The 14,590-nt window shown below is 34.2% G+C and overlaps 1 protein-coding gene across 14 annotated transcripts in view; it reads right to left on the bottom strand.

Moving 5' to 3' along the window:
* Positions 1 to 14,590, bottom strand: part of Cep350 (centrosomal protein 350) — a 157,556-nt gene that overhangs the window by 9,685 nt on the left and 133,281 nt on the right. For all 14 annotated transcript variants that reach the window (XM_021722607.3, XM_078022411.1, XM_078022412.1 and 11 more), the window contains 4 exons: positions 12,046 to 14,054; positions 10,785 to 11,192; positions 10,545 to 10,691; positions 7,633 to 7,755 (listed from right to left, as the gene is read on the bottom strand). In XM_021722607.3, coding sequence (XP_021578282.2) covers positions 7,633 to 7,755; positions 10,545 to 10,691; positions 10,785 to 11,192; positions 12,046 to 14,054 — 2,687 coding nt within the window. The remainder of the gene's footprint in view (positions 1 to 7,632; positions 7,756 to 10,544; positions 10,692 to 10,784; positions 11,193 to 12,045; positions 14,055 to 14,590) is intronic.

The following is a 14,590-nucleotide window of genomic DNA, read 5'->3' as shown; positions in this document are numbered from 1 at the left end:
AATATATAAGCTCTAGATCATGATTTCCAAACCATTTTAAAGCACCTGTATCAATGTTGTTAAAATACCTGCAGAAATAAAAATTTGGGGCTTAGAGATTTGAATCTGTACAGAATCATAAGACTCAAAGTAGCTAAAACAAACTTTGGGGGCGGGACACAAACACAGAAGCATTGCGTTACCTAACTTCAACATACATTATATATAAAAAAATTACATAAAAAATAGAAAAAACTTAAAAATACAAAAAACATTATAAAGAAACTATAATAAAAACGACATGGGCAGTGGCATAAAAACAGATATGCTCACCAATGGAATAGGATAGAAAGCCCAGAAATAAACCCACACATTTATGGGAAGTTGATTTGTTTTTGTTTTGTGTGTGTGTGTGTGTGTGTGTGTGTGTGTGTATGCTCGTGCATTAGGGATTGATGGTCAATTGGTTTTTTGAGAAAAGTGCCAAGAACACATGATGAGGAAAGGATAATTTCTTCAAAAAACAGTGTTGGGGAAAATGGTGATCCATGTGCAGAAAACTAACACTGGACCCTTACCTTACACTACTTACAAAATTGAAATTAACATGGATTAAAAACTTAACTATTAGGGGCTGGGGTTGTAGCTCAATGGTAGAGTGCTTGCCTAGCATGTGTAAGACATTGGGTTTGATTCTCAGCACCGCATATCAATAAATAAAATAAGGGTCCACTGACAACTAAAATATTTTAAAAAACCCAAACAAACAAACAAACAAACAAAACCTTAACTATAAGACCTGAAACTATTATAAGAAAATAGAGGGGCTGTGGTTGTGGCTCATCGGTAGAACGCTTGCCTTGTATGTGCGGGGCCCTGGGTTCGATCCCCAGCACCACATAAAAATAAATAAATGAAATAGGTATTAAAAAAGAAAAGAAAATAGAGGGGGAAAACTCTGTAACATTGGTCTGGCAATGCTATTTTGGATTTGATTCTGAGAACACAAAGCAAAAATAAACAAATTGCATCAAACTAAAAAGCTGCTTCTGCTCAGCAAAGGAAATGATTAACAAAGAGACAAAACAAAGTGAGAGAAAATATTTGCAAGCCATGTACCTGATATGAGGTTAAAATTCTAAATATATAAGAAACATAATTCACTCAGTAAGAAAACAAAAACCTAATTAAAAAATGGGCCAAGTATCTGAACAGATATCAATAGAAGATATTAATGCCAATAGGCACAATAGGGGCACTCGGTCTACTGAGCCACATCCCCAGGCCTATTTTGTATTTTTATTTAGAGTTGCTTAGCACCTCACTATTGCTAAGGCTGGCTTTGAACTCGTGATCCTCCTGCCTCAGCCTCCTGAGCCGCTGGGATTATAGGCATGTGCCACTGTGTCTGGCTAAAGTGTCCACTTGTGCACTCCCTAACCCTCCAACCAAGCTTGTATTTCATCCATGCCACCAGAAGAACTTACATTAACATTACAATCAATAATGACCTTTGCACTGCTAAATCCAGTGGTCATTTCTCAGTTCCTATTCAACTTGAGCCACTAGAAGCATTTATCGCAGTTGATCACCACCTTCTCCTTGGCTTCCACCTGACTTTCTTTTACCTCACTGTCTCCTCTGTTGTTTCTTTCTCATCTATTTAACTCTTAAAACACTGGATTACTCCAGGATCAGTCCATGAACCTCCTGTTTATCTACATTCTTGGTTTCATGGGTTTTGACTACCATCTAATTTCTCTACTCCCACATTTGTTTATCTTCACAGTCTGGGACACTTGCTTGAACTTCAGACTCATACATATAATAGCCTAATCAATATTTCCACTTGGAATGTCTATTAGAGATTTCAAGTTTAACATGTTCAAAAAAGAACTTGTCTTCTCTTGTTTTTTCTTTTTAACTACAATATCCAAATACTGCTTTTAAATAAAATTTAGAAACTCTTGGAATATGTTTAAAAATCAACAGCAAAACCCAACTCCTATGGGGGGGGGGCTGGGGTTGTGGCTCAGCGGTAGAGCGCTCGCCTAGCAAGTGCAGGGTGATGAGTTTGATCCCCAGCACCACATAAAAATAAATAAATGGAATAAAGATATTGTGTCCAACTAACTACAACTAAAGAATAAATATTTTAAAAAATTTAAAAAAAACCTCTTACAAGAAGCCATTGCTGCAAAATTTTCAGAAGTGAGTAAAGATATGAATTTATAGATTCAATAAGCACAGTGAGTTTAAAGCAGGATAAATAAATATATCCACATCTAAACACAAACAGAGAAATTATAAAAGTAATATGCACGGACATAAATCTTAAATAGAAACCAAAAAGAAAAGATCAGTTCCCTATAATGGACTGCCAATAGGTTTCTCAAGAGCAACAAGACCAGTCAGATTACAATAAAATCATTAACTTTCAAACCACTCAGGAAAAACAACGATCAACTTAAAAACTCTACACTCAGTTGAAATATCATTCAAAAGCAAGAGTTGAAATAAAAACATTTTCATATAAAGACTGATGGTTTACATTAAAGACCTAAAGTTAATGAAATATTTAAGTATGTACTTTAGGAAGATGACAACTGAGCCCATAATGAAGGAAAGGAAGGCAAAAAACAATGGATTCCATATTATTTTCTAATATTTTTCACATTCTTGAAATATTTCATAATTAAACATGTAAAAGATTTAGAAAAATAGTAGAAAAATTGCCAATAAAATAAAAAAAAAGAAAGAAAACTACAGGGCAAAATAACCTATTCTTCTAATTAAGATGAAAAGAACTTGTTAACAGCCAGTACTGCAAAGGTGAAAGCCATCATTCCTGGTGCTTGCTGTTTAGTATTTATAACTGGAGCAACTTTTCTGGAAAAAGATTTGGTAACACGTACAAACATGTTAACATTCTGCATATACCTTAACAGCAATTCTTTTTAGGAATATCTTAAGGAAACTACTGAAAATATGTGCAAGATAAACCCTAAGATATTTATTACAACATCTTAAAAGAGCAAAAACGTTACTGACTGGTTAAATTAATAATACATCTACTACATGATGGACTACTACATTTCTAACACAAAAAAATTAGAGTAAAGTTTTTTTAAACTTGAGATCTACTGCACATGCACAGTGACTTTTAAATAATATAAAATACTTTTAATGTCAAGGCAAAATGCCCACAATTTGTTGAGTAAAAAAAAAAAAAAAAATCAGATTTCAAAAATGAAACTATAATAATTCCAATTTGTTTAAAATAATTCTTTATAAGAGACTAAAAATCTACATACAGAAATATTAAAAGTTATTCGGGTAGTGGGGCTATCATGTTCATTTTTTTTATTAACCAGAATTTTCTAACTTTTAAAAATGAACATGATTAATTTTATATATATATATATATTTAAATTATTTTTTAGTTGTTGATGGACCTTTATCTTTAATTTATTTGAATTCAGTGCTGAGAATCAAACCCAGTGTCTCACACATGCTACGCAAGTGCTCTGCCAATGAGTCACAACCCCAGGCAATTATTTTATATATTTGAAAAAACTTTTTAAAAATCCTATTTTTGAGAGTCTTTTTTGGGGGGGCTGGGTTGTGACTCAGCGGTAGAGCACTTGCCTGGCACATGCAAGGCCCTGGGTTCGATCCTCAGCACCACATATAAATAAATAAAATAAAAGCATTGTGTCTAACTATAACTAAAAAATAAATATTAAAAAAGTGTCTTCTTTTGATTTATATATTATAAAAAACAGTTATTTGGGGGCTGGGGTTGTGACATAGTGGTTGAGCACTTGTCTGGCATGTGTGAGGTACTGGGTTTGATCCTCAGTACCACATAAAAAGAAATAAAAATGAAACCAAGGTATTGTGTATATCTCTAACTCAAAAACAAACAAACAAACAAATTAAAAAAAAAACCCCAAAACAGTTGTTTTAAATCTCACTTCCTCCAAAATGTGAAAACATGAGGGTTTATAAATACTAGGTCCACCAAATCTAATGGTAAGAGAGGAGGCTAGTTTTACTTAGCATTTCTTGTTAATAATTAGCTTAAGAAGTTATTGTTATCATTTCACTAAACATTAAGAAGAATGAGTTTTTGCATGAGCAAAAAATTAATTTACATAGGTCAGACCTCTCTAGAAGAGGTTGAAAAAATTCTGTAACCAGCAAAGAGGAATATTTACATAATATATATTTTATTATTGTTTACAAATTGCTAAATCTCTTTAATTCTTATGCACACACATCAACTCACTTGAGCTATAGTAATCTTATATTTGCAAAAGAAACATTTAATATTCTAGAATTCTCTGATTAACTACTGGAGAAATGTCTCTGTTTAGCTGACTCTATTTGGCACTTGCTGAAAGTCTCCACCATCAGGGTACAATATTCTTCGTTTTTGGTACATTTAATAAAGAGCCATAGATCTATTTGCTTATTACTCACTTTTATATATATTACTTGTTATTTTTGGTTAATAATTCAGGTCTGAGGATGGCTTCAAATTGCTGTCCTCTGTACTCCAATATATTAAATTTTTCCTAATCCTTTCACTGTCAAAATAACATTTAAAAAATTTATTAGTTATTGATGGACTTTTATTCATTTATTTATTTATATGTGATGCTGAGAATTGAACCCAGTGCCTCACACATGCTAGACAAGTGCTCTACCACTAAGCCCCAACCCCAGCCCCTCAAAATAACATTTTTATAATTGTGTGAAGTGAGGAAGTAACTGAAAGCTTGATGTATTAAGTCTTTGCTTTGTATGTTATTTTGAACTGTATGCTACCTATGCTGGTTTCTTAATTTACTTCAATGTGTACTCAAAATAAATTTATCTAAGACATTTTACTTTAATACACCTAAAAGCTACCTTTCACCTATAATACCTTCTTCCTATTCTTTGTTCCTTCATATTATAGTTTCTTTTGAAGTATTCTTCCCTGAGTTTTTTTGATATTCAGGATTGAACCTAGGGGCGTTCCACTATTAAGCAATATCCCTTTCCTCTTTTAAGATTTTATTTTGGAACAGGATCTCCCTAAACTGCCCAGACTAGCCTTAGACTTATAATTCAGTTCTGCTTCAGCCTCCAGAGTAGATGGTATTACATGCATGTACCACTGAGCCCATCTCCTCTATGATTTTTTAAAACTGCAAATCTGATCTTATAATTATTCTTGCTTAAGATCCATTTAAGACAAAATCCAAAACCCTTAATGTTGCTTAAAAAGTCCTGTACAATACAGATTCTTCTGAACTCTCCCAGTTTATCTTAGTCTACCTTCTCCCAACCTCTCCAGCTACACTGACACTTTGTGGTCTTTGCACAGTGGTTTGCTTTCCCTGAATCATTTCTGTCTTTACCACAGAGCTCAGTTGGCGCTTATTCCACATCCCCAGCTCCTCCCCTCCTTTTTTTCTTTCTTTTTTTTAAGACAAGACAGAATCTTACTAAGTTGCTCAGAGCCTTACTAAGTTGCTGAGGCTGGCTTTGAACTTGTGATCTTCCTGCCTCAGCCTCCTGAGCTGCTGGGATTACAGGTGGGTGCCACCATGCCCAGCAAAGCTTATTCATTTTTAAGATTTGAGCTCAATGTCACTTCTCTAAGGAAGCTTGCCTCAGGATCAGTTTCTTCTGGTTTATGTTTTAACAATAGCTCCTTCTTCTTCTGTTTTTTAGTGCTTAATTTATAATTACACGCTTATGTAAATTATATACTATGGGCTAGTTTCTGTTAGAAAATTGGAAATCCATGAAGGCAGGGTCTATGTTTTGCTTACCATTTAAACATCAGTCCTTAATTAGCATAATTCTTGCTCAATATGTACACAGAGGTATTTTATAGGGGATATAACCAATTTAATTGACAGGCTTGCTGAATGTCTTTTTAAAAATATTATTTAGTTGTAGATAGATACAATACCTTTATTTTACTTATTTATTTTTATGTGGTAGTAAGGATCGAACCCAGTGCCTTACACTTGCTAGACAAACGCTCTGCCACTGAGCTACAACCCTAGCACAAGCTGATATCTTTTAATATTTTTTTTTTTTAATTCCTAAGAAATGAAGGGAGTCACACTTGGAAATTAGAAGTTCAAACTTTAAAACACTGCAGAAACATGGAACAAAGTCACCTTGAGAGGCAAAGATCTATGTAGAATTAGGTGTTTAAAAAACTTGGTTATTATTTGGTAGACAAGTCACTTAACACCCTTAAATCTAAATTTCCTCATTTATAAAACAGAAAATAGGATTAGTCCTTCCCAGCTTATATAATTATTGTGAGGACCACAAAGAGAAAGAATGATAAACTGTAAAACACAGAACAAATGTGATCTAGTATAGTTATTACTGAATAAATGAGGCACTGGAGAGGTGTATCTGCAGGTAAGACTCATAAATTTAAGCAAAATACAAAAGGTAAACCTGAATCAAGTTAACAATTGAATTTCCTAAGGTTTGCTACTACTTAGCATTCTTTTTTAGGGAAGAAAAGATAAAAGATGAGTTTTTTCATTTTGCTGATGTTAAAGAAATATATTGCAAAACCAAGTAAATCCTATCCAGTGAAAATTTTGGGCAATGATGAGACGGGAAAAGCTACTATTTACTGAGTTATGTATGGGGAGCTATCTGTTCAAAGTTACACATGTAGTCATGTGCTGCATCATGAGGTTTTGGTCAATGACAGATCACATGTATGACAGTGGTCCCATAAGATTATAATGAAGCTATAAAATTTGTATTGCCTGGTGACATCATGGCCTTAGCAAAGTCATATTTGTGGTTATGCTAGTGTAAACACTAAACTGTGCTGCCAGTTATATAAAATTATAACCCATACAATTATGTACAGTACATAATTCTTAATAATGATAATGACTATGCTACTAGTTTATATAATTATTATACTATTCTTTTTAGCCTTAGAGTGTATTTCCTTATATTTATTAAAAAAATAAAGGTTTACTGTAACATAGTATGTCACATTGTCCTCCCAGCAGCCTCATACAGCTTATGTTCTCCTTGTCCTGATTACATCAAGAGGCGGTGCAGAGTGATTGACCCAGACCATTTAGGTTTGTGTAGCACATTCTATGATGCTTGCATAACCCCAAAATCACCTGGGGACAAATTTCTCAGAACATATCCCCATCATTAGACAATACATGACTATATATAAATACTCATTTAATCCTCTTAATAATTTGATCAGGTAAATACTTATTATTATAATCTTCATTCTGCAGACAGAGAAATACAGTACAAAAGGGTTAGATAAACTTGTCCAGGATTACACAAATTCAGAACAGGATTTACTCTGGCTCCAGAATTCACACCGAACTCTTTTCAATTTACTACATTAAACAGTTCTGATTTCTCAAGGTCTCCATAAAATATTGTTGATTGAATCAAATATTCACTTGCCAAATACAAAGAAGGCAATTTCCAAAACTGAGGGATAGAAATAAGCAAATGAAGGCTTTACAATTTTAATCTTATAGACTTAAAATAGACTATATTCTTTCTCCTTTTAATACTCTAACTACATTCTGATTTTAGAAGATGCGGTCAAAATAAAAATTAGTTGTATACACTGACCAGGATATGATCCACTCGGTCTCTTTTCTTTCTTCCAAATTTCATCATTTTCTGCCAATCAGTTTTGTGGTTTGGCTCCTTTTTGAGACTAAACAACTTGAGTACTTCAGTTGTTATGAAGTTCTGCAGAAACAAAGGAATGAATGAAACAAGAACAACAAAATTCTTGAGATTTATGTGTTTACAATGCAGTGGACAAATTTGTAGTAAGATTACAATATTTATGACAAAGAATCACAAATTTCTTCCACTTACAGTTCCACTTAGAAACTTAAAGGGAAAAGCATCCTAAATGCTCAGATTTTATTCACTTAAAATAATTTTTGTACCCAGGTATGGAGGCCTGTGGTCCTGGTTACTCAGGAAACTGAGGCAGGAGGATCTCATAAGCCCAGGAGTTTGAGACCAGCCTGGACAACATAGTGAAACTCCATCTCAAGGGAAAAAAAGAGTTTTTGTTTTTATACAACATATAAAATAAAACCCACTGAGAATCCATAAAGAAAAAAATTACTCCACAGTTCCCTTTGCCTAATTAGCTAATTCTCAGCTGATAAAACTACTAAAGAAAGTGTAAAATAAATATCTGAACTAGAAAAATTCTAAAGAAATTTTTTGCAAGCAACGTTTTATTAGAAAAATGCAAGCTTTTATCTGGGATAGTTTATTTTGAAGCACCAAGATCTGAATATGTTACACTAAAAAGATTCTAATAAACACTTCAGTATAAGAAGCATAATTTTACTGTTAACAATACCTTAACTATCCACCTTAGACACTAAAATTAGTGGGCAGCATGCTAAATTGATGCACACAGTCTGCCGATGGCTAGCACATTACCTATCTTTATTTCAATTTGCTTTATTACAGTCAAAGTTGCTTCTGTTAAAAAACAATATTCTCACATTTATGTAGAAAATACCAATCAAAAATAAATAAAGGCATGAAAGGAAGATAAATAGAGGAGAGGAGACAGAATAAGGGTAGAGAGGAGGGAAGGAAAAGGGAGGCAAAATGGGGATTGAAATCAAATTCCTTGCATATATTATTTTATCAAAATGAACCAAAATAAATGTATAATTAACATGCTCTAAACAAATTAAAAAATAAAACAGCAGCAAAAATCCACAATATTCTCAATTGGGGGAAGGACACTTTATGAATCAGAATTATCTGAGAAGATTCTTGATCTACCTATTGTGTCCCCAAACCCCATCTTTCTCTGCCTACACACAGACACATTCACAGTACACTAAAGAATTTATCCACTGTGGAAGGGTGGAAGAAATGGAGCATGGAAGTGTGTTTTTTTTTTTTAATTTTTTTTTTTTAGTTTTTGGGGGACACAACATCTTTGTTTGTATGTGGTGCTGAGGATCGAACCTGGGCCACACGCATGCCAGGCAAGCGCATTACTGCTTGAGCCACATCCCCAGCCCTGGAAGTGTGTTTTGAAAAAAACTACTTACTTTAATCTAAGTCAAGGGCTGGCAAATTTTTTTCTATAAAGGAGTGGTTGAATGGAAATAGTTCAGGTTTTTGTGGAGCATGTGTTTTTTTTTTTTTAAACGTTATTGTGTTTTTGAATACTTTTTTTTTTTAAAATTTATTTATCTGTGGTACTCAGGATCAAACCCAGTGTCTTACACATGCTAGGCAAACGCTCTACCATTGAGCTACAACTGCAGCCTCCCATATGGTCTTTGTTACAACTACTCAACTCCCCCAGTGTGCCAACAAAGCAACCCCAGATAATATGTAAATAAATGGGCATGGCTGTGGTCCAACAAATATTTACAAAAAGACAGTGAGCTTGGATTTAGCCCAAGGGTCATAGTTTGCCAACTCATGAGGTAAACATACATCTCATAAATATCTATTGGTGTTCTGTCAGTATGTAGTATTTTTAAAAGGCTTTCTATTTCTATGATCAAACAAGCCTGGGAAACACAACTCTAAATTCTTGCTACTTGGGCAGCAGTAGGGCTATGCAGTGGTAAGGCTCTTGCCCAGCATGCTGAGGCCCTGGGTTCCAACCCCTGCACTGCAGGATGTAGAGGGGCTGGTGTTTGTTACTTCAGAATGGTACTAGAACCAATAGCAGTATCACTTGGGAGCTCAGTTAAAAAGAATTTCAGCTCCTAACCTGGACCTATTTATTGAATAAGAATGTCCATTTTCACAAGATCCCCAGATGATGCGATGCTTGTTACAGTGGGAGAAGCACTGCTCTGGAAATGAAACCTTTGCTGAATTAAGGAAATATGAATAGACAGAGTGAATGCCACCATGTGACTACAAAATTTTTAAGTCCTTATAGCTTTTGAACACTCGATTTTTTCAAAGGTTTCTAAAGTAACAAAATTTCTAAATATCATGTTACGATCCTTGGATCCTTCCTATTTCAAATCCACATTACCAACTAGAAATCTCTAAAAATCAAAGATGGAAAAGTAACAAGTATCCAGGGCTGGCATGTTTTCATATATATTTTTAGAACCTTATGCCTATCACTAAATTTCCAAAATATTCACCTAAAAAACACATGAGTTGCAATAATTTATCTTCCTAGGTATTTCTTAATTTTTCCTTAAATATCATATATTGTGTGCATGTACATATATATATATATAATAAAAATGACCACCAAGTTTACAAAAGTTTGGCTCCAGAATTCACAATGAACTCTTTTTAACTTACTATATTAAATAGTTTTGATTAGGGTTGATTAGATATAGGGTTCTTTTTGGGCCCGTTGTTTACAGAATCAATGAATCAACAAATATTTACTGAATATTTACTGAGAACATAAAGGTGAATAGTGTACAACAGTGCCTATTTTTATAGCATTTATAGAGTCTGTGTAAATGAAATCAAATAGAAAAGGAGGTATTTTATAATTTGCAGTTTACCTTGATTTCCTTCAGGTTATTTGGATTTTTCACTCGTCGGAAATAACTAGAGTTGATTCTACATGGCTTCATCCACACAGGTTGATTCAAGTTGGGATCCTCAGCAAATATTTCCTCAAAAATTTCTTTTGTTAAATCAAAAACCGCCTTGATAGAGAAAGATTAAACAAAATGACTAAGAATCCGCATTATAGTGGGTGAGAAGTTTAAAAGTTAAAGTCATCTTTCCATGTTACATACCTGTTTATAGACCCTTTTACTAGTGCTTTCTAGATCCAGTCCCTTATTGGCACAGCCAAGCAGTTTTGCAGGAATACTAATGCTGTGAAGGTCATGGCCTAATTCTTTCCATTTCCAAAGTTCTTCTGCTGCATCATGTACAAGAATTTCTACTTCCTCTGCAGTATGTGGGACTGCCAATAATATTTCACATGGCTTCTGGGGTGGCCTTTTAGGTTCTGCCATTAAAGTTACAATTGTTTCTTCTGTCTTATTTTTTTGGATCTTATGAGAAGAGCTCAATCCAAAATCTTCATCAAACCAGTCTTGATCATCCCCTAAAGCACTCAGGAACTCCCGACTGATCTCAAGTTCAGCAAGTCTCTTAGCGAGCTCTTCCTGCCCACTGGCACCAAACACTGGGCTCTCCTGTAGATATAGAATCATTCAAATAGGGGACTATTTAGTGATTCTGATTTCTTAATAAGTTTTTAAGATAAAGTATATCTTTAATATTTCTCTATAAGCAAAATTAAACAATATGGTAGCTACTAGTTAACAAGAAAGACTTACCGTTCCTACTAATATGCTTACATAGACTCATCATCCAATTTATAATAAAACGTTTGTCGATTCATTTTTTTGTTTTGTTTTGTTTTTTGGGATATCATGATTCCATTTCTGAAGGACTATCTCTGGGATAGGGAAATGGAATATAAAAACTTCTCACCTTTGGTGATTATCTGGCTCAAGTTACTCAAAATCATTACTTTTGCTCAACTGTCTATGGGTAACCTAAACAAATTGATGGTCTGGGTATATGTCATAGTGGATATATTTCAGTTTTAACAGAATCAGCATCACAACTGGTAATCTCTGCAGGGCAACCATGACTGAGTAGTCATGTAAACAATTTCATAGGTGGAAAAAAAACATTGCACTGACAAGAACCATTAGAAAGTTCCATAGGATAAATATTTTCAGTGAACTCAGAAGGGATCTAATTGTGGACAATATGCAGGGGCTGTCAACCTAGCCATTTGAATGGATGTTTTGTTCCCATGAACTTGGCAGGGCCTGTGACAACCCTATAGTGACTACTCATGACATAACAGAGGACAATTATACTTCAAACAGAAAAATAGCTACATGGCCTTTAAAAAGTAGCATATCATCTTTATCTAATGGACAGCATATCAGAACAAAACCTATCTGGAGTCAAAGAATTAAGATGTACCACACAGGCAAGGTAAATTGACATTTTTCTAGATGAAATACTTACAGGTCTGGGACACATATCTGGGGAGGAGATCTCTTCTTTCTCATCTTCTAATTCAGACCTTAAGAAGCAATTTGAAACACTGGGTGACTCTTCCTCAAGATTGTGGGACGGGTCCTGGGATGATACTTTCTTTTGGTCACCATCAAGAAACCCCTGATTACTCAGCTGAATTTTCTCATTTCTGGCTTTCTTGATTTGTTGTAGCTGACTGACCGTGTCCTTCACAAAGTCTTTCAATAAACTGTCTGTCAGTAAGCTGACTGTTTCTAGTTGTTGCTTTGACTTCTTTTCCTCACTCAGTGATGATTTCAGCTGGGCTTCTAATTGGTTTTTTTCTTTTGTTAGAAGGTCTAGAAGTGGAGTAGAAAGCTTCTCTGAAACTTCGGAATATAGGTTCTCTTCCTTTTCTGCAAACTGCTGTTGTTTATTCAATTCTTCAGAAAAGGTATTATCTAAAGTATCATCTTCTGCAGTGATGGAAACCTTTCCTGTGGCATCAGAAACAAGGTCTTTGTTTTCCTTTGAAGAAATCAGTGAATCTGCTGAAGTTTGCTGATGAACATGGGCTTCAAGTACCCCAGAAATGTCCTGTGTGTGGTCTGTTTCTACTTTAAGACTTCTCTCTCTGTTCACTGAGGCTTCTATATTGTGCATACTAGGTAGAGATTTCTCATAAAAACATCCAATTCCATCTTTTTCTATATCTTTTGAACTCTTTGTGTCTTTTTGTTCTTGACTATAGTTTTGATATTGTTCATCTGAATAAGAGTCTTCATCTTCATTTATGTCTATATAGTCATCAAAGTTTTCTAGAATGTGAGATATTTTTTGAGGAGGAGCAAAAATACCATGTTTCTCTTTGCATACAAAATATACAATGCCATCATATGTTCCATTGTTATTTCCTTCAGGTTTATCCAACTCCACTCCCGCCCAAAATCCTTTAGCAAAACTAGTTTCACCTTTGAATCGAAGAGTTCCTGGTTGAACATTGCCAATCAACACCCTATCACCAATGTGGAAATCAAGTAACTCATCTGCAACAGAAACTGAAGCCAAGGAAGGGGCTTCAGTAACCTCCTGTTCATGTTTCACATCACTGCGTTCCTGACTTTTCATTAGCTCGGTAGGGGACTTAAGTTCTAACAGTCTTTCAGAATGAACATTGCTATGAATGGAAAGGCTTTTCCCACTTAGGCACTCACTGATTTCATCATCACTACCAAAGCCACTAGCTCTACTTTTAGAGCTCCTTGTTGGCTGTGACTTATCTCTGCAAGACTGAGAGTCTTTCCTGAGTGACAACAAAGATGACATTTCAGAGTCACCTTTGTACAATTCAGCTGAAATTTCTTTCTTGAAAGAAGACACTTCAAAATCTTCAGAGTATGACGAGTCTTTTAGAGCAAAATGATGTTCTGACAAGGACAAGTTCTTTTCCTCTTTGTTCTTTTGCTCATGAATGTCTTCTCCTGACTGAATGTCTGCATTGTGATCCATATCTTGATCTGAGTTTCTCTCTTTTAACATTTCCTCTTTTTTATGAAGATTTTCAATGGATAATCTAACTAAATCTTTCTGAACATTTGCAGAATCTAAAGGAAAATCTTTCTTTGAAACAGTTTCAGATGAGTCTTCCTGTTTCAGTTCTAGTTTCAGCAGGACATCAGATTTTCCAGACAGTTTTGAAGAAGCACCTTCAATCTCACTCTCCTCCAATTTTGCATATTCTACTTCTTTTATTTCTGATTTTTGATTAGATTCTTCAACCTTGGCACCCAACACATCAAGAATTGTATTAGAGGCATTTAATTCCTTAAGCAGAGGTAATGAAAGTATATTTTCTAAAGAATCTCCAGATTCTGCCCTGGTTTTCCTTGATGATCTGAGAATTAGAGATGGGGTCTGAAAATGTTCTTCAGTTCGATTATCCAATTCAATCATTCTCTTTGCATATGCAGATAAAGACTTTTCTGATACTGATCTCTCAGAACCTGACAATGAAGCATCTTAAAGACAAAAAAAATCACCATATCAAAATTATTTAATCACAATCTATTGATTTCTAAGATCAAACTAAATAAATGCCAAATCTTGGTGAAGAAAAACTCTGGTCAATAAGTATGACCTGTTTTGTTTACCATATACAAGAACATACTATTACATACCATTATAAGAAAAACTATGAATATAATATATAAAACATTTAAAAATGTTTTAAAGTTTGGAATAATTTCTTCAGTGTTGTATTATAAAGTGAATAAAATGGAGCTAAGTTTACGACGCAGCCATTGCTTTGTACAATCATTCTCAAATCATGGAAAAACAAGATTGTACGATGGATATTAAACACACTCTTTGAATAGAAAAATAAGGAGGAAGATACAAATGTATTTACTAAAAGAATAAATTTCCCTGGAGACCAATTAAGCTCTTGAATTAAATTAAAAAATAAAAAGAAAGAATATTTCTGCAAATATAGCACTAAAGAGCCAAATTTGCAAAGTACTAGCAAGTAGGACAATTAAGATCAAGAAAACAAAAC

Source organism: Ictidomys tridecemlineatus, chromosome 10, assembly GCF_052094955.1.
Source record: "Ictidomys tridecemlineatus isolate mIctTri1 chromosome 10, mIctTri1.hap1, whole genome shotgun sequence".
Classification (NCBI taxonomy): domain Eukaryota; kingdom Metazoa; phylum Chordata; class Mammalia; order Rodentia; family Sciuridae; genus Ictidomys; species Ictidomys tridecemlineatus.
The sequence above is the reverse complement of the archived record's forward strand: the minus strand, read 5'-3'. Positions and strand labels throughout refer to the sequence as shown.